The following is a 20,838-nucleotide window of genomic DNA, read 5'->3' on the forward strand; positions in this document are numbered from 1 at the left end:
TTGAGAAAGAAAATAAAGGAAATAAGTTTTTCCTTTCTCAAAAAACTTCCTGACAACTATGTTCCCCCATGAACATATTTATACTAAAGCAAATATAAACCACCACCCATGCAAAATAACTGCCATGTTGAAGGAATAACCGTCTATGGATTAACTGCCATATCATACAACATATGGAAAACCGTCATATGGAATAACTGCCATATTTTACCAAGCAAAACCGTCATATGGCAATAACTGCCATATTAACATAGTTACATAACTGCCATTTTAACGTTTAAAGGGTTTCTCGTTGCCGAGAACAATCTTAAACTTCCTTCAACATATTATTTGCTTTAATAATCTTTTATTAATTAATTTACAACACCTTTGTCTAAGTAAACTAATTAATTAACATGAATTTTTTCTAAATTCTCAAAATTATTCAAGAAATAGTTTCAACCCTTTGATTGACTCAACTATTTATAATTCATAGGAACCCAATATTGATACTACCTTAAGAGGATTAGTTAGGTTTTTATTATTTTTGTTAGGTGTGCGACCGCTTGTCAATTAACCCCTAGGAGAAGCATCTCTTTTGCGGTAGCAATTTTAACCACCACCTATGATAGTGGTGTGGTGTGCAGTTTGTTTGTGTGGAGAAAGAAAGCCATATAGCTATGGTGGTAGTCTTGGTACATCCTATTGAAGGACAGGCCCGACCCTTAGGGTGTGCACGGTGAGCAATTGCACAGGGCCCAAAAGTTAATAGGGCCTCATATCAATTTAAGAATATAACAAATAAGCTAGCATTATTATTGAGAATCTTTGTAGGTAGCTCAATGCTCAGTGAAGAATATTGACAAGTGGTTCAAGGTTCGATGACTGTTGTGAGCTTCACTCTTTATCCCTAATCTAATGAGTAAAATGATATATATCCCCTGATATACCAATTCAGTCATGAACCAGTATTTTACTCCACCTATCATAGGGTTGGAAATATTTTGAGAAAAACCACCGAAAGAGTAAAGATAGGATCACATTCCATTACAAAACCACCAAGTAACTACTCAAAAAGCAAAAAGAAAGAAAAAGCAAGATAGATTTTATCGAAGATGAGGTTCACGGAAGGTCGGATTTAGTCGATGCTCTGTTTCCTCTGTCTTGGGTGCTGAAAGTAGGATTTGGTGAAGACGAGAGTTTTTCCGGCGAAAATAGATTTTGGATTTAAGGAGCAATCCAAAATCTTCATTTGATCTTGCATCAACCCCATTAAAGCTCTATGTGAGCATTTTGAATCTGATTTTATATCAAAGTTTTGATTTATAATAATGGCTACCCCTGAAAATAAGGGTGTTGCAATTTCTGGGAATGAGAAAAATGGGGTTGATCCAATTCCCAATACCCATGTTTCATTTGGGCAATTGTTGGATTTGGGTGTTATTAATCAATTTGGGCAATTATTGGGTGATTATAGCAGATTGGATGAAGACCTCTGGCTCTGTGATCATGAGGATGATGAATCAATGAATGCTTTGGATAATGGCTATGAAGGGCTTAAATGTCAAATTACTCCATCTGTAAGTATTTCAAACTTTATACTTTTGTGCTCACTTAATTGTAGAAATTATCTGATTAATAGCATATTGGCATTGGCATATACTGTATTAACTTCTGGTTAGTGAAATTTCTATACGGAAAAAAAAAAGGTTAATGAAATTTTTGAATCGGTTTTACTGCTTTCATGTTGATAGTAACAAATCTAATGAGTTTTTTTTTTTTTAGCTATGAGAATCAATTTCAATATCTCTTGGAATTAAAAGGGGAGCTCTAACCACTTGAGTTATCTCTTACTCTCTCATAGGATTTTTATTTTGGAAGAGAAGTGGAAAAGTACGTGGAACGGTGCCGTATAGGGTAAGGTTGTTAGCTGTCAATGTTATATTAGGGTAAGGTTACGTACTTGTGAAGTCATCCTTTTTTCCGTAAGAGAGGTGGATTGGGGACTAAGGATCATTTTGGTCTTTTGGATGACCAACTACTACTATTGAAAGAAGCAATACGTTCCTTGCTTCGTTTGTTTCCGATAGTCGGTAGAGTAAGGTTTGGAGGGTGAATAATTTAATGTCAAATTAACATCTTCATCTTTTCTACTTCCACCTAATTATATATACCTTCTTTAATGGTCAAATTGTTTCCTAGAATATTTTTTATTAATTTATTTTATTGAATATCCTAGTAGAGTAGCAAGATTTGAGTATGCACTCCATTGGTGTTGTTTGGTAAAGAGAGTTTGACAAAGATAGGTTGATTATAACTATTATTTATATGGGAAGTAAATAGCAGCTATAAAACAAAAAAATAATGAATTATTTTTTCTAGTTGTACAAATATTGTACCATTGTATTTAATGACTAATAAATAATACTACTAAAACAACTTACTCTAGTACTCCCTCCGTTTTTAAATACTTGGTCCACTTTTTCATTTGCGGCCGTTTTTAAATACTTGCTCTAATTTCTTATTTGGAAAGCTTTTATAATATTTAATCAATTACTCTCACCTATTGGTCCCAACATATATTCCCATTCCTCTAATTCTCTTCACTACTTTTGTTTTCTATAATTTTTTATTCTTCCACCAACCCCATTACCTTCATATTTTATTACTTTATCTAATTTCTCTTAAAACTCCGCGCATGGGGAAATGGAGCAAAAATCTAAAAATGGAGGGAGTAGTATAAAATACATATGTGTGTGTGCGTGTGCGCTATCTGTGCACATGAATAGATCAGTGAAAGGATCTTTTGGTAGGGGATGACTGAGAAGATAAGGAGGGACTAGCCGGTTAGGAGGAAATAAAATATATATATATATATATATATATATATATATATATATATATATATATATATATATATATATATATATATATATATATATATATATATATATATATATATATATATATATATATATATGAGTCCTCGTTATGGTGATTCTATGTTTTATTATAGAAGCTGAAAATTAAACTTAGCCCTTGTTTTACATTTTATTTTATTTAATTATCATAGTTGCTCATTATTTTGAGGGGACGTCCATTGAAACGATTATGGAATGCCTTTGCTATCTAATATCCAATTGGTATTAGGTGTTTCGGTTGAAAACAATGGGACCTTGCCGAAGGTCCACTGAAATGGAGAAGACTGGATTCGATCCAAGCTGTGTTGGGCCGAAGGTTTCCTGCACAGTGAACACACGTAAACTAGCCTCGGGGGTGTTTCCGAGGAAGGCCCCTCCGATGCTAAAGTCAGTATAATGTGTAAAAGGAAGACACTATGCAAGAGAGTTTGTAGCTTGAGGCTTTTGTGGAATATTTCTGAATGCAAGAATGAGCATACGAATTGGAATATGACTGATCATATGTGATAATGTATCTCCTCTCTCCTTGAATGTGTTAATATGAGGGCTTTTATACCTCATCATACTTGGAGAGGTTGGGCTTTAGCCCAATTGGCTTACTTTGTGGGCTGACTTTTGACTTTTGAGCAATTGGAGAGTTGAACCTTGACCTTGGGCTTTTAATTGGATCATTTAGTGCTCAGGCCCAATTTTGACTAAATTGGACCCAAACAACTTGCCCCCCAGACCCGATTTGGAAGAATGACGGGTCGGGTTTGATTTAACTCAGAAAAGGAGGGAAGTAAATGATTTAATTGATCCAAAAATTTGAATTTAAACCGTAATTAATGAGATAACAACGGTTAATGATTTGCGGAAGTTGGACGGATAATGGGCAGTTTAATCACAAGACATGTGTTTAATGGTTACTTAGTGGGTACTTAAGAGAAATTAAAGCACAGACTCTTCGTATCCCGTACCTGGAGATATAAACAGAGGCGCGTCATTCTCCTCACTTATTCACCAACACAAACCCAGAATTCTTCGAGAGAGAAACCAAGAACCCGCATCAAAACTTCGCAAATTCCCCCGAGCATTGAGCTTAGAAACTGAGACTTGCCACTACGAACTCGTAAATCGGCAACTTTCGCTTCAGATTAAGGTAAATTCCTTTGATTTCAGTTTATTTTTCTTCGAATTCGAACTCCTTCCCCTTTTCTTTCGACTTTTCTCTTCGAAATAATCCATGGCAAGAGGAGTTAGAGGTAGAGCCCGTGCTCCAAGAAGAGCAAGGCCGATTCCCGATCCTAGGAATAGGATTGGGACCTGGAATGGTCAAAGGCCGGAGTCTGACCCTGCTGAAGGGATTAGGGCGACTCCCCTTTCCTCGGCTCCTCCTCAAAGAACGGATGAGCCGAGTGCTTCTGGACTGGACGATGAAATTCCCGCTGTCCTTTGGGATATCCTCCCTGGGTTTTCAGAGTGGGAGAATGCCGAAGTCGCTTCGGCCATGATAAAGAACCGCCCCTACTCATGGTGGGTAGAGAACGCCGATCAATATCGATTTGCTGAGCAAATTGAGTTGCACTACGGCATTTTTGAAGCTGATGGATATTGGTGCCGAATGCCCTCAGCATCCGATAGAATCCATCGTCCACCCCCGGGGTATGTGGGGGTGTACACGAGACAGCTTCAGTATGGGCTGAGGTTCCCTTTGGACGTTTTCGTCCGAGACTTGCTGATCCATTACAACATTTCCCTATGTCAGCTAACCCCCACCAGCATCCGAAGGGTGATGACATACTTATGGGTCTGCAAGTTCTTCAAATACGTGCCGAACCTGCACTGCTTCAGAAAGCTCCATCGGCTAGTGCCAAATATTCAGAGTGGGCACGGAAGCCATGGTTCTGGGTGGTATCGGATTGAGTCCCGGCCCCAATACTTGACCATGTGGCCAAATGACTCTTCAGACAAGGACTGGAGAGGTCAATGGATTTGGGTTAGGGCACCCATAGATCCGGGCCACCCTTGCGTCTTCAGCGCTCCCCGGTACTTAGCTGAGCCTGATCCCGAAATGGGAAGTCTAGGTCCCCCCGCAGATAACGGGGCGGATCCGAACCTGGATCAGCAACATATCTTCGGCAAGCTGCCGAACCCGGGGGGGAGTGGTCGAATGCAGCATATCCCGGAGACTTGGCTCCCCGATACGCATTACGTTTTCCAAGAGAATATGCTAGCAGCTGTTGGCCTCAGCCGAAAATTTAAGGATGGTAAGCTTCTTCGGCTGGGGCCGAGGCTTTTAACTACCTCTTTTTCTTCTCTCGCTTTGCTTTTTTATGCTGTGCCAACATATCTGAGCTAAACTTTTTCCCTTTCCTTTTTTCAGAGCGGGACGAGACCAACGTTGGTATTAACTACGCTCGTCTTGGTGTTAACCGAGAGCGAGTTGTAACTGAACGGGCCCCGTCTATCACTGAGCCGAGGCATAGGGAAGTTCATCTGGACTCTTCCCACTTCCAAATTGAGGCTGTTGCTCTGTATCAGAGGCAGAAGCCTTGGTGGAAGAAGAGAGACCCTTGGTTTCAGCTGCTGAACGAAGAAGCTGAAGCTGCCCGCACAGCCGAAGAGGTTGCACGGGTACTTGAGGCTTGTGAAGGAGGAGAAGGGTCCTCCAGAGCTGCTGAAGCCGAAGCTGCAGCTAGAGCAGCTGAAGAAGACGAGGCTTTGCTGAAAACCTCGGTGAGTTTTTTTTTTTTTTTTTTTTTTTTTTTTTTTTTTTTTCATTTCTTCTTTTTCTTTTTTTTTTTTTTTTTTTTTTTTTTTTTTTTTTTTTTTTTTTTACTCACACTCTTCTTCCCCCCTGTCTGTTACAGTCTGAAGAGAGTAACAGACACAGAGAAGGCAAAGCTCCTGTTCGTCCCGAAGATCAAATACAAGAGTCTTCAGACTCAGATATGGACGAGCAGCCCCTTCTGAAAAGGCGCCGAAGGATGGCCATCATCGGCCCTCATGATTTTCAGCAGAGGCCGATGACCATCGGCGTCGCAATAAGGGAACCTGAGGAAGGCAATGGATCGCCGAGGGTTCCCCAGCCAACACCCCAATCTCCTCAAAAGACCCCTCCGCCACCTCCTGAGATGGAGGTGGATCAGAGAACTCCCGAACCTAAGGGAGGGGTCCAAGAAGAAATCAAGGAGAGTGCTGCTGAGCACGAAAATAAAGATGTCGTGATGTCAAGTGCTGAAGGCTTCACGGCAGATATCGCAAGAGAGGTTGAGGCTTTCGTCCTCACCCCTGAAGAAGAGGAGGTCATAGTACTTGACTCCTCTGAGAAGGACGATGCTGAGACAACCAAGGCTAATCAAGCTCCATCGTCGTCCTTCCCTTCTTTCCAGACTCTGCATTCTGGAGAAATGGGTTTCTCGGCCCCCCGAATTCCAATCCCAGATCACATCTGGGACCTCATATGGGGTCAAAACCGAGAAGGAGCTGCAGCCTACTTCGGCAATTTTGCTGGCATGTCCGAAGTAGACAGGGCAAGGATCTGGTCGCTGAAGGCCACTGCTGGGATGGGCGAATCCAGTAGATCAGTTCCTGACCCAGCCAGGTCTAACCAACTGCTGATGATGCAGGTAATTTTCCTTCATTTCCTCCGAAATTCAGCTCTATTTTTTTCTTATTACTTATTTTTTTTTTGTCTTCCTGTTTTCAGTTCGTGCACAATCAGACTCTCACTGTAGAGCTGATAGATACCCTACAAGATAGGGTAGACGCTGCTGTGCACGAAAGGAAGGTGGCTGAAGAGGAAGTTAAGCTTGCTAAGCTGAAGCAAGCAGCAGCTGAAGAGAAGCAGCAGGAGGTTGAGGAGTACGGTAAAAAAGCTGCCGAAGCTCTGAAAACCTTCTGCGATGCTATGGAGATGGAGGTTTTTCCCCCACTGATGGAAGGGGAAAAATTCCTCCAGGAGCATATGGGAGTGGACGTCTCCAAATTCAAGGCTGCTATTGAGAGCCGAATTCAAGAAGGAACTGCTGCACAAGCTGAAGTACAGCAGCGTCTAGAGGCTCTTGAAGCCAGCCGAATGGCTGCTGAAGAGTTGCTCCTGGCCAAAGACGTCCAACTCTCAGAGGCTGCTGCTGCTGCTGGAGCTCAAAGAGCTAAGTTCCAAAAGGCTGAGGATCAACTGCTGATCCAGAAAGTTGAAGTGGCCCAAGCTCAGACAAAGGCTTTCCAAATTCAGCAAGAGCTGAATGAGCTGAAGGGTTCCTCCTCCAAAGTCGCTGATGAGCTGAAGAAATCCAAGGAAGACTTGGAGGAGACCCAGAAGAAGCTGGCTGATGCTGAGGCTTTACTCAAGGTCCGTGTTTATACCCAAGAGGAATATGAGATGGGTTTCAGAAACGGATTCCGAGTATGCCGAAGAGTCTGCCTTCATGCTGAGCCGAAGCTGGACTGGTCTAAATGTGCTGAGTGGGTCCAGAATCCCGAAGACCCTCACATGAAGTTTGCAACTCCAGCTGAAGCTGAAATTCTTAAGGCTGAGGAAGCCGAAGAGGAAGCTGAAAGACTGGAGTTGGAAGCTGAGCAGAGGGAAAGGGAGGCTCGGCAAAGTGCAAAGCCCGCCTCTTCTGCTGCTGGGGCTGAGGCCACCATGGGACTCAACGCTGATCAGTCTGATCCGCCGGCTGAAGCATAGGAACTCGGGCAGTCGTCTTCAGAATCTTGCGGTTCATCATGTGCTTAACTTTAGACTTGCCGCTTTCTGAGTTTTTTGCCTTGTTTTTTGCTTCAGCTTGCCTTGTCGTACAGCAGTTTTATTTTTTTGCTTATGTACGTATTTCGGCAGCTGTTATTTTCCGCTTGTGGGCGGCTGCCGATACTGAATTATTGAACTTGTAGCTCAATTTTTTTTCTTCAGTTGCTTTATTTTTGAATGCTTTACTGTTTCTTTTCTTCAACTCTGCCGAACATAGCTGCACTGCGTGCTTCTTGCCCCCACAGAAATTGAAGTATGACTTTAGTTGAATAAGCAATTTCTGAACTTCTTCAAAATGGATATCCGAAACACAGGGCCAACTGAAGGCAATGCTTCTGGGATACAAGTCTTACTGAAGATTGACTGTCTGAAAGTTGGATATCCGAAACACAGGGCCAACTGAAGGCAATGCTTGGGATATTAGCTTTCTGGGACTAACCTCTTTAGAACAAGTCTTACTGAAATTTGACTTCAGCTGAAAGACCAGCGTTCTTAAAGAAGACGCATATCCGAAACACAGGGCCAACTTAAGGCAATGTTTCGGATAATGGCTCTCTGGGATACAAGGCTCAGTTAAGGCAATATCCCAGAATTGTCCATGGACTCATGTCTTTGGAGAACAGGTCTTACTGATGTTTGATTTCAGCTGAAAGACCAGTGTTCTTTAAAAAGACTGAGTTTTGTAAGCCATCTGAAACCCAGTTACCCGAAGGCGAAGGTTTCAGACGAGGCTGATTTAAAAAGGCTGTTATCCTTGATTTTCTGTCTATCTTTGAAAAATGGATACCCGAAACACAGGGCCAACTTAAGGCAATGTTTCGGATAATGGCTCTCTGGGATACAAGGCTCAGTTAAGGCAATATCCCAGAATTGTCCATGGACTCATGTCTTTGGAGAACAAGTCTTACTGAAGTTTGACTTCAGCTGAAAGACCAGTGTTCTTTAAAAAGACTGAGTTTTGTAAGCCATCTGAAACCCAGTTACCCGAAGGCGAAGGTTTCAGACGAGGCTGATTTAAAAATTTTCAACTGTTGCTGTTATCCTTGATTTTCTGTCTATCTTTGAAAAATGGATACCCGAAACACAGGGCCAACTTAAGGCAATGTTTCGGATAATGGCTCTCTGGGATACAAGGCTCAGTTAAGGCAATATCCCAGAATTGTCCATGGACTCATGTCTTTGGAGAACAAGTCTTACTGAAGTTTGACTTCAGCTGAAAGACCGGTGTTCTTTAAAAAGACAGGTTTTGTCAGCAATCTGAAACCCAGTTACCCGAAGGCGAAGGCTTCAGACGAGGCTGAATAAAAAAACCCTCAAAGAGTAGATAGAACAAAGAAAATTTTGAAAGGATAAAAAGTTGTAAATTTTATATAAATGGCGGCTCCAAGGCCTGTCATTAGTTCAAAATGTACTTACAAAGATTGTTCTGCCCCGAAGGGTTTACACATGGTATTTTTTCAGTACATCAGCATTCCAGTGATTCTTCAACTCAGTTCCATCCAACTGCCGAAGTCGGTATGTCCCTGGCTGAAGCTCATCATAAATTTCATAAGGTCCCTCCCATGTAGCTGAGAGCTTCCCATGGATTCGGCCTTTCTGAACTGCAGCAGCATTCCGAAGGACAAGATCCCCAATTTTGAGAGGCCTTGCATGGACCCTTCGGTTATGGGAGATGAGGTCTGAACTTATCCCGGGCATATCAGCTGCCGAGAAAGCAAACACATCTCTGTTATCCCGCAGGAGCTGAATAAGTTCACAACGGGTGTTAGGATCAAGGTCCATCCCGATTGTTACACATTTCTCAGCATCTCCTTCGGCCAACTCTGCTGTTTCAGTCTGTTGGTCCATGTCCATTGCCGATGGACTGGACTCTTCAGAATCTGGTCTGCTGCCAATGTCAGCAGGTGTCCCAGTCTTTGTGTTCTTCGGCTGGCTCTCTGAGTCTTTCGGCTCAGATGAAGAGTCAACCTTTTCCCTTTCGGGACCTTTTTCTCTGGGCACTGATCCTTGGGCCGAAGCACTTAGGCCTTTCGGCTTTTTTGTGCTTGGCTCTCTTTCTTTTTCTTTCTCCTCCTCATCCTTGTCGTTATCTGGGCGACTACTGGATGGCTTGAGGTAGTTGCACCTTCGGGCGTCCTTCTGGTTGCCCTGTATCCTTTCGGGGAAGCCGGCGTCTGAGACGTAAATCATCAGCTGATGATAAGTTGAGACGACCCCTTGGATCTCGTGAATTATGGGTCTCCCCAAAATCACGTTGTACACTGAAGGAGCGTCGATGACCAAAAACTCAATCATGACGTTCCGGGCTGCCTCATCGCAACCGATGGTGACAGGAAGTGTCACCTTCCCATCTGGATAAGTTGAAGCCCCATTGAACCCGGATACCGGATAGGGTACCGGCGTAAGGTGCTTGGGCTTCAGCTTAATTTGGTTGTAGGCCTTTCGGAACAGAATGTTTGCTCCGCTGCCACCGTCAACAAGGACCTTACTGACGTCGTGGTTGGCCACCGTGGCGATGATCACCAACGGATCCTCGTGAGGAAACGTAATCCCCCGGCAGTCGGCGGCTGTGAACGTCATGTTCGGCACCGGCGACTGGGGAGATTGAATGTCAGCGTTGTTCACCTGGTGAGTCAAAGCTCTAAGGTGACGCTTGTGCTCCCTCCGAGAGTATATTCCTCCCGAGATAACATTGATCGGAGGGAATTTCCCCTCCGGTTTTTTACTGTTTTTCCGAGGGAAATCAAGGTCCTGCCGAGGGTCCTTTGCTAACCTTTCGGATTCTTTTTTCTCGCGGTGATCCGCGATGTATTTTTTCAAGTATCCCTTCCGGACCATGTCTTCTATCTGGTCCTTCAGCTGGATACACTCCTCAGTGTTGTGGCCCGAAGAATCGTGGAACTCACACCACTGATTTTTATTTTTTCGCTGATACCACTCTGGGAGTGGTCTCGGCTTTCGGTAACTCTGCTCCTCCTTCGTCACACTGTAAATTTTGGCGCGTGGAAGAGAGAGCGGAGTGTAGGACTCATATCTGCCTGTGTATGAGGCAAACCTGTCCTTCTTTAGGTCGCTGGCCGAAGATGGCTCCGAGGCCTTTGATTTTCCCTTTGCCTTATGGCCTTGGCCTTCAGACAAGGGTATTTGCCTCTGTTTCCCTCCCCCGGATTGAGGTTGGGTTTTTGCTTTATTCCATTCTTCGGCTCGGATGAACTTATCCGAAGCACTAAGAGCTTTCTCCAAGGTCTGCGGGGTATGCATGACCATAAAGTCTAGGAATTTTCCTGGCTGAAGGCCATTCTGCATTGCAAAAACAGCTAGCCCCTGGTCCAGCTGGGAGACGCTTGATGACTCGTTACTGAAACGGGTCAGGTAGTCTCGGAGGCTTTCAGTTTCCCCCTGTTGCAGACCCATGAGCTCTGCGGTAGTCTTCTCTCGGCGGTTTGCCGTGGAAAACTTGCTCCTGAACTTGGAGGACAGATCATCCCAACCTGTTATGGAGCCTTGCCTTACTCCCTTGGAGATCCACGCTTGCGCGACCCCCTTGAGAGTGGTTGGGAAATATTTGCACCAAGTCGCCTCGGATCTGGGGCAAAGATGCATATGAGTCTCATACGAGGCCACGTGGTCCTTCGGATCCGTGGTCCCGTCATATGTGATATGCGACGGTATTTTAACCGTGGGTACGCGCTCTTCCAGTATCCATTGCTCGAATGGTGAACTAGCGGGAAGCATAATGGCCTTGCCCTTGTTCCTGGCCGAAGGGACCGCGCTCCGCCCTCTTAGAGAGGTAGGAGTGGTTTTCGTCCCTGGCTGGGAAGTCTGGGCCTCGGCTGCAGGGAACGAGAGGCGACTACGCACGCTCGGTTCCTGGCCGCCGAGTCGGTCAAGGACGCTTCTGCGAGCAGTCTCAGGTTCCCGGCGAGTAGATTCTGGCCGAGAAGCTGAGCTGCTGCTCTTATGCGCTGCTGGTCTTGAGGATGAGGATCCTTTAAATAATTGAGAGTTCTTTTTCCTCTGTTTTTCATTTTTCCAAGAATCCTCCTCCCACTCTTCCAGTTCCCGGAAGGAAGGAAGCTTCCCACCGTCATGGTCTAACTTCCTCCGCTGATGCCGGGTATGCGGAGGAGTTCGATCACGAGGCGGTGGCATATTCTGTGCCCTCATTGCCTCCATGAGTACTGCCAGCGCTCTTGCCACCTCTTCCGAACTGGGCCCCGTCAAAGGGGTCCCCGGCCGAGTGTGGGCATGAGGCCGTGCAGCCGATGGTTGGCTTCGGGACACTGAATATGTCCTATGATCAGACTGACCCCTGCTAGACCGAGAGTGGTCCGGCCTATATTGAGAGTCATGCATTATAGGAGATAGGGAATCCTCCTTGTGTGATCCTCCCCCCGAGCCGGCACCCTTGGGAGAGTTCCGGTCCGGCGTGGGCGATGGTGTAGGGGTTTTAGGCTTTTCGCCCGCTCCTTGACGGAGGCTTTTGCTCTTGCGGTTCTTAGCCATGGCTGCTAAGATAATTGCAAGATGATCTTGGTTAGGAATTCGGCTTAAAGATTTTTGAAAGTCTTCCCCACAGACGGCGCCAAATTGTTTCGGTTGAAAACAATGGGACCTTGCCGAAGGTCCACTGAAATGGAGAAGACTGGATTCGATCCAAGCTGTGTTGGGCCGAAGGTTTCCTGCACAGTGAACACACGTAAACTAGCCTCGGGGGTGTTTCCGAGGAAGGCCCCTCCGATGCTAAAGTCAGTATAATGTGTAAAAGGAAGACACTATGCAAGAGAGTTTGTAGCTTGAGGCTTTTGTGGAATATTTCTGAATGCAAGAATGAGCATACGAATTGGAATAAGACTGATCATATGTGATAATGTATCTCCTCTCTCCTTGAATGTGTTAATATGAGGGCTTTTATACCTCATCATACTTGGAGAGGTTGGGCTTTAGCCCAATTGGCTTACTTTGTGGGCTGACTTTTGACTTTTGAGCAATTGGAGAGTTGAACCTTGACCTTGGGCTTTTAATTGGATCATTTAGTGCTCAGGCCCAATTTTGACTAAATTGGACCCAAACATTAGGTAATCCTTTCTTATCTAGTATTGTACTCCAGGCCCAATCCAATTAATGGGCTAGAAACCCAAATTAAAAAAGTGCGCTAAGATTTATTTCATGAAATAACAAGTAAGCAGAATGTAATATACACACACACACACACACACATATATATATATATATATATATATGAAAAATTGGTTGCAACAACACCAACTATGATGAAGGTGTGTGTAGCAGCACAACCTTTCAAGGGTGCGGTCTACAACACAAACTATTAACTATGTAATTGGATGCACATATTAGCATAAATGACACTAATGAACTAAGGTTCCATAGAAAAAGTGTAATCTTTATTATTTTGTTTAAACATTATTTAAACTTATATGATTTTCCATCATGTGTGACTAAATTAGTCTTACCTTCTATTTTTTTTTTCTTTTAAGCATTTCTTAACCTCCACCATTTTATTTAGCGGATTCCTTCAAAAAAAAAATTGTGCTATTATTTTCCTTTATTCGATTCTCCAATTACTTTTTCTAATATTGATCTCACATGATTGACTTAGTTTCCTTTCCCTTTTCACTTAGTTAAATACTATTGATAATTTTAAAAAAAAATCATTTGAATACCTTTATTCTATAAGATTTCAAGATACATAGGTAACTTTCTATTACCAAACCCCACAAAATAATTTTAAAAATTTAATTCAAAAAATAATTTTAGAATTGGATTTTAGGATATGCCAAATTGATTTTCTTGTTTTTGATGTACAACACTTAAATTGTGGAGGTTGAGAAAGAATAATTTAAAAGGTAAAAATTAGTTATAATGGAAGAGAAACTAAGTCAATCATCACATGAGATGTAAATAAATTGAAGAAACGAACGATAGAAAATAATGGCAAAAACTTGTTTTTTGAAATAATTCGATTTAATGGTTACTTAATTACATGAGATGGAAAATTAAGTATAATGGAATTAAACAAAAATATATTTAAACAAAAAAGCATTAAAAATGTTTAAGATTATTTCACTTTTTTTTTTTTTTTAATAGCAAGATTTCACTTTCATAAGAAATCTAAATTTTGCCAATGTCATTTACGCTGTTATGTGCACCCAAGTGCATAGTTTGTGATGTTGAGTGCACCCTCAAATGGTTGTGCTGCTACACGCACCTTTGTCACAGTTGGTGTTGTTCCAGTCAATTTTTCCACACACACACACACATACACACACACACATATACATATATATAAAGGATGAAAAATAGATCAACTCTTCAATTGCAAAAACAAGATGACGAAATTCACTCTTCTTTTTTCTCTCTGTATTTCACCATTTGAAATGGTTGAAAATTCTTCAATTGCATCCTTTTAAGATAAAATTTCTCCTCAAGCATGTCCAAAATTAAACTAAAATACTTTCAATGGCATCAAGAGAAGTATATGAAGAATTGTAAATTATTTTGTTAGTTAGGGTTTAATTTTTGTTAAATTTTGAATTGTTGCATTTAATTTACTCAAATATACTGTTAAAGTAGTGGTACTGAATCTGATCTGCTATTGTTGAGCTTAGATTATACCTTATGTTATTTTTCTCAAATATAATGTTATTTTTACTTTCACCTTGTGTTATTTTGTTAAAACCATGTGTTATCTTACAAAAACTAATTTGGATTTGTTATTTTAATAAAATTTGAATTATGTTTACTATAATTGTGTTATTTTTATTTTTATGCTATGTTATTAGTATATAACCTTATATTAATCTTCTTATGATTTAATGTTACTGTGCTTCAAAATAGTGCTATTTATTTCCTTTGTTATTTTGTTTAAGCATGGTGTTATTTTAGATTATATATACCTTCTGTTATTTTGCTCAAATATAATGTTATTTTTGTTTACATATTGTTATATATATATATATATATATATATATATATATATATATATATATATATATATATATATCATTTTTTTTTTTTGAAAAATTGTGTTATTTTACTTAAAGCTTGTATTATTTTGTTTAAAAATTAAGTTATTTTAATTTGTCAAATTTTTGTTTGCTTTATTTTACTGTTTCACCTCTTCTTTCAGTTTTCTTCATCACAATCTAGCAATCTCGTCGTTTTCAGTATTTTTTTCCAGAACTTCAACATAATTTTCAATTAGCCATCATTAATGATATTGAAATATGATTTTTAAGTTTCTTGCTCTGTTTTCCCTAATTTCTATCGCACGCACTCTTTTTTTTTCCCCTTTATATTTTTTAAATTTTAATAAAAAGTTGTATAATTAACCCGGAATACCATGTGTACGGTACTTCGGGAGCATAATAGAAATTGCACTAATATCTTGCTTTAATGCCTTTGCTACCTAACGTCGTATCTCTATGAATAGTTTAATGTCAGATTAACCAGCTACTTCATCTTTTCTACTGCCACCTAACTATATACTTCATCCGTTTCTTTTTAGTTGATACGTATCTTTAGTCACGTTAGCCAATGCACAAATTCAATCGTTAATATCTTTAATTATCGATTACCAAAAATTATAAAAAGTTGATATTTTGAAAATATAGAACATGATGAATCTAAGTAGACCCCACATGATTATATTTTTCATTACTTATAAATCACAAAACACGGTAAAAAAGAAGTGTGCAAATAGTGCTAAAGTCAAAACGTGTCAACTAAAAAACACGGAGGTAATATATATCATATATACCTTCTTTTATGATCACTTTATTTCCTAGAAGGCTAGAACCTTTGTAATCAATTTATTGTATCTCAATCTCATGACTGAAAATATCTCAATCTTTTTAATTTTCTTATTTGGGTCTGACAATGGATCAAATCCGTAAAATTATACCCCATGTATTGTTAGGAAAGATATACGTTTGCCGATGGTGATAAGTTATCTCATCTCACGAAATGTAATGAGATTAATGATTTAGTGCTATATTTGTATGGGTGGTGTTGATTTCACAATCACAGTTTGTTGTATGTGGCTGGCCACATGATGTGGCCATCTTACATTCATGATCCAACGACCTTCAATAAGGCCCAAAAACATAACAGACCCCAATTTCTTCTAATTCCGTTTTATGCTATTTTAAAATAACCATTTATTTTTAAAACAAGTTGCGGGATATTCATTAAATGATGTCAATTTCTGCGAAGTAATCAAGCTTTGGGGAAAAGAACCAAGAGATACAAATTCTTTTCAATCTCTAACGTCCCATCTTGCAACACTATGGGCTAGAGTATTACTCGCACGCTAAATATAAGATAAGAAAACGAAACAAAATAGGATTAGCAAAATGCATTGGCAAAGGTGGGAGCTTTTATGTCGACCCAAAGCAAGTGGTGGGCTGGGATTTCGAGATCTAAAGTGTTTTAAAATAACCATTTGATTTGAATTGAATTTCTCAAACTTGTTTTTCATAGCAGTTTCCTTCATCTTTTTCAAAATCGCCATTACTTCTCTCACTTCGACTCTTTATTTTCCTTTAATTTGCTCTCTGCAATTCTATTTCTTCTCACTTTTTCTTTAATTTTCTCTTTGCAATTTCATTCGTTCTCTCTCCTCTAAATTGCTTCTTTTTTCATTTCAATTGTGCCAACAATGGTTAAAATCAAGAAAATCAGTCGCAAGGGAAAGGAAGGGTTGTCTACATGTATAATTGCTGACGATTCAGGTACTTTTGAAACCCTATTTTTTTCGTTTTAACAATTTTTTTATGACCCTTCTTTCTTTACTTGAATTTATCTCTACTTTTTGGTGTTTTAATGATTTTCTTCATTATATTTGATGTTTTTTTTGTAATTTTTACATTATTTTGCTGTTTTTTTTGTTGTTGTTAATTTTCAGCTTATATTTCTTTATTTACTTTGATTCCTTTGTTGAGTGTGAATTATTTTAATTTAGTCTTGTCAATCTTAGTAAATATATGTAGTTTCTCATAATTTTTTTTATGTATTATTAGCACTAGTTTATGTAGGGGTTACCTATTTTGTAGTTTTATTTATTTTTTTTTTTTTTTTTTTTTTGTACTTGTTTATGTAGGTGTTACCCATGTGATGGTTTTCTTAGGGTGAATTTGTTCTTTTTAAAGTAACATAGTTTTGGTTTAAGCTACGTTGTTGTTATGGTTGTGGTTGCTGATTAGAGTAACATAGTTAATTAAGGTTTTTTTATTTGTTTAATGGTTTTTAGGGTTAGTTTCTTTGTATATAATTACTCCTTTTGTTTTTTTTATTTGCATCACTTTCCTTTTATGGGTATTTTTTTAAAAATGCATCATTTCTATATTTAGTAACTTTATACTATATTTTGTCATTTCTCTCTCTTACTTTAAACCCCACTCAAATTATTTTAGCATTCCTCTCTCTTCCATAGCCCCACTTAAATTATAAAAATATCTATCTTCTCTCACATACCTTCTCTTTCATGGTCACTATCTCACTTTTACTATAATAATTTATTCACCCACTTACAATATTTTATTACCCTCTTAAAACTTTGTGCATTCTCAAGTGATGCAAATAAAAAATACGGAGAGAGTAGTATTTATAGGCTTATTTAGTTGTATATCGGGCACTCAAGGTTAGGTTATTTGAATTTACTTAATTCTATATCTATTACAGCACATAATGAATCTAATGATTTAAATCTAAAATCTGATTATCATTAGGGAATGAGCGTGTTGTTGAGACTAGTAAAAAGCTAAAAAACAAATCGAAGGATGATGTTGTTGATGTATCTCAGGATGTTGCTCGTTCTAGAAAAAAGCAGAAAATAGAAAAGGATAATGAAGATGTTAAGGATTTGAATGATTTGCAATCTACTAAGGATTTGAATGATTTGCTATCTACTAAGGATTTGAAATCTATTGAGGATATTCCTGCTAAAGATGTCAAATCTGCTGAGGATATTCCTGCTGAAGATGTTAGATTTACCGAGAATATTCCTATTGAAGATGTCAAATCTACTGAGGATATTCCAGCTGAAGTTGTCAAATCTGTTAATGAAAAGAAACGAAGAGGTCATAGAGCTGTTGCTGATTCTAGTCAAGAAGCTGATGTAAAGCCTTATGTTGAGGATGTGACTGTCGTTGCAAAGAAACAAAGAGGTCGTAAAGCTGCTGCTGATTCTAGTCAAGTAGTTGAAGTTGTAAACGTTGAACGGAAAGGCCAAGAATGGTATGTTTACATTTCTTCTTTCATATTTATCGTGCTTTTTTACCTTTCTTTAGTTTACTTGTTCTTGTTTTCTTTTATACTAATTATTGTGCTTTGAATTACTTGTTTATGTGTTACTTTTTTCATTGTGGGGTTAGTTCTAAGGGGTTACTTATTATATTGGTTACTTGAAATTAGTGAAGATTTTTAATATGGGTTACTTAAAATTAGGGATTACTTGTAATATAGGTTCCTTGTTTTTGTATTCTGTTTTGGTGTGTTATAAAATGGGTTACTTGAAATTAGGGGTTACCAATAATATAGGTTACTTGAAATTAGGGGTTACTTACAATTAGGGGTTAGATAATTGTAATATTGTTTACTTGAAATTAGGGGTTACTTGAAATTACGGGATACTTGAAATTAGGGGGAGTTACTTGAAATTAAGGGATACTTGTTTTTGTGCTAATATTTGGGTATGTTTTGGTTTAGGGCTGACTTGTTTATTTTTTCTATTTTGGATTTGTTTTTTGCATTGGTTCAGGGATGATGAAGTTGTCGTGCGATGTAGACCAGCTGGTGTTGTTCAATTTATGAAAAAGACAACCGATAAACAAAAGACAGCTATTGAATCTATTGGGTTTGGTAGTTTGGCATCAATCAAGTTACAAATATTTCCAAGGCAAATGATTCGCTGGCTTTGTGAACACTTTGATGCAAAGTCTTGTTCTTTTAAGCTACCTTCTGGACAAACTTATAAGTTAACAGCTGTTGATGTCCATGATGTTTTTAATATACCCATGGGTCCTTTTTCTGTTCCCATTTCTGGTAGACGACAAGATTCTGAGTTGAAGGTTTCTTGGAGGAAAAAGTATACCGGTGGTAATAGAGACATCACTGTTCCACTTTTGGTTAACAAGATGAAAAGTGATAAGGGTATGTTAAAAGGCAATGATGAATTCAAAAGATGTTTTGTGATGTTTGCCATGATTACATTACTTGCTCCCACAACAAATAGACAAGCTGATTTGAAACTAGTTTTAGCTTTAGAGGATGTTCAGAAAATCGGTAGGTATAATTGGTGTCAATATGTTTTGGACGATCTATGTGATAAGTTGTCAAGTTACAATGATTCAGTGAGATATGTTGCTGGGTGTGTACTGTTTCTTCAGATTTATTATTTCCATAGGGTTCAAATTCAAGGCAATGTACTGGATAGTTCATTGCCATTGATTGGGTGTTGGACTGATGAGTTAATAAAAAAAAGAATAAGCCTTGAAAAAGGAAATTATGGTCAAGTTGTGTTAAGTGGAGTATCATACCCTATTATTAAGGCTGGGAATGTTGGTAAGAGTACAAAGGTGCAAAAGAAGGAAAAAAATTTAGTTGAGGAGAAAAAAGAAGAGAACATAAGAAGAGATAAAGAAGAACAAGGAAAGAAAGAAAAATTCCATGCTACTGCAAGCTGCCCCAAGAATGATAACCATGAAATAGGAAGGTTGTTCAAGATAGCATGTAAAAGTAAAACTCTGTCATGGAAACCAATTACACCGTATTTGGATGCCTCATAACCACCACCATTTTTCCCACCATGCTAAGTAGAATGGTAACTTAAATCAGCTTTACCAGAGATAAATCCACACTAGATGTGATAGCCCACCGCCAATGAAAGATGATATAACCAAATGAGCCTTATAATATCAAATGTTGAATTTCTAATAGCAAATGGAGTGTTATAGCCATCTGAGATCTAGAGCATCATTCTTAGAATAACCTAACCAGCATTGTTGGACCTGCAAGGTATAAAGGTGACATTCATTCTTTATTTTAGAGTGATAAATATGAAAATATACATATGTAGTAATAAATTTGAAAATATACAATTTCTCTTATTTCTTTTTGCATCATCTTTCATTAAAGGTCCATTAGATTGGTTATATTATTGTTCAACATCCTATATGTGAAAGAAGAAGATAACTTTGTAAGATCTATTGTTAATTTATTTTTAGGTAACTAGTTTATATTGGATTGGTCTGGAGATAGATGATTATTTTGTAGAACAATCTGCAGCACAATATAATGAAGTAGTAAATGCATCGTCGACTTGAGAATAAGCACAAGGTTCATCAGCACCAAATACAGTAAATAAACTGGTCTAATTATATTGTCTCAATAACAAGTCAAGATTGTGGTGCACATTTCTGAATGCGCAAAATAAAGTTAAACAATCAAAACAAATAAAGAAAAAGTCCAACTATTCTTTAAGCATGTATCATCAAGGTTTATATCAATTCTATCCCAATGAAGTATCTTCCACTTCATGCATCATTGCAAGTGTTGAAGCCCAAGCTCATGAAATCACTACCCTGGATTGTTGTTTATCCATAAACACCCAACAGTAACAATTGATAAGTTATACAAATTAAATGAATGAATCACTAAAAAAATATATTACTGCTCTTAAAAATATATATATATAAGCAATGGGAAGTTTTAATAAGATGTTTAACCTCGGCTTAAAATGTTTTAAAGATATTTGTCTTCATCAATAAGCTGATAAGTGCGGCTTGGGTTTGCAATATTCGGGATCTCTTCAACAGAACCTATAACTATAGCATCTTGAAGGATATTCTCAACTAAATCATTTGTAGGTTGTATAGCCCGATTTTCTAAACTACAAGACGGAAAAAGGTTGTTGTTATTACTGTTTAAATTGGGAGATTTTGGAGTATGAAGGAATCCTATTGTTTCAACCTGTAAGTTGTGTAAGTTACTAGGATTTTGCATAAAAGATTCAATATAACTCTCTGATGATGAATTTGGAAATTGGTTAAGGTATGGTGCTCAAGAAATTAGTAAAAGAGAAGACCCTGGATTAATAATGCTTGATCCATTATATCCATAATTCAAAACAGTGTTATTCCCCTCAACATTAGCCTGTCTGCTCACCAACTTGCCTATACTTCT

At 38.8% G+C, this 20,838-nt stretch overlaps 1 protein-coding gene across 1 annotated transcript; it reads left to right on the forward strand.

Moving 5' to 3' along the window:
* Positions 1-838: 838 nt before the first annotated feature.
* Positions 839-20,320, forward strand: LOC110719346. The gene is made up of 4 exons (XM_021898262.1): positions 839-1,559; positions 16,331-16,388; positions 17,385-17,892; positions 18,416-20,320. Exons 1-4 carry the CDS (start codon positions 1,311-1,313, stop codon positions 19,440-19,442), a joined length of 1,842 nt encoding a protein of 613 aa, XP_021753954.1. The 5' UTR covers positions 839-1,310; the 3' UTR covers positions 19,443-20,320.
* Positions 20,321-20,838: the final 518 nt, after the last annotated feature.

This window comes from Chenopodium quinoa, unplaced genomic scaffold (genome assembly GCF_001683475.1).
Source record: "Chenopodium quinoa cultivar QQ74 unplaced genomic scaffold, ASM168347v1, whole genome shotgun sequence".
Lineage (NCBI taxonomy): Eukaryota > Viridiplantae > Streptophyta > Magnoliopsida > Caryophyllales > Amaranthaceae > Chenopodium > Chenopodium quinoa.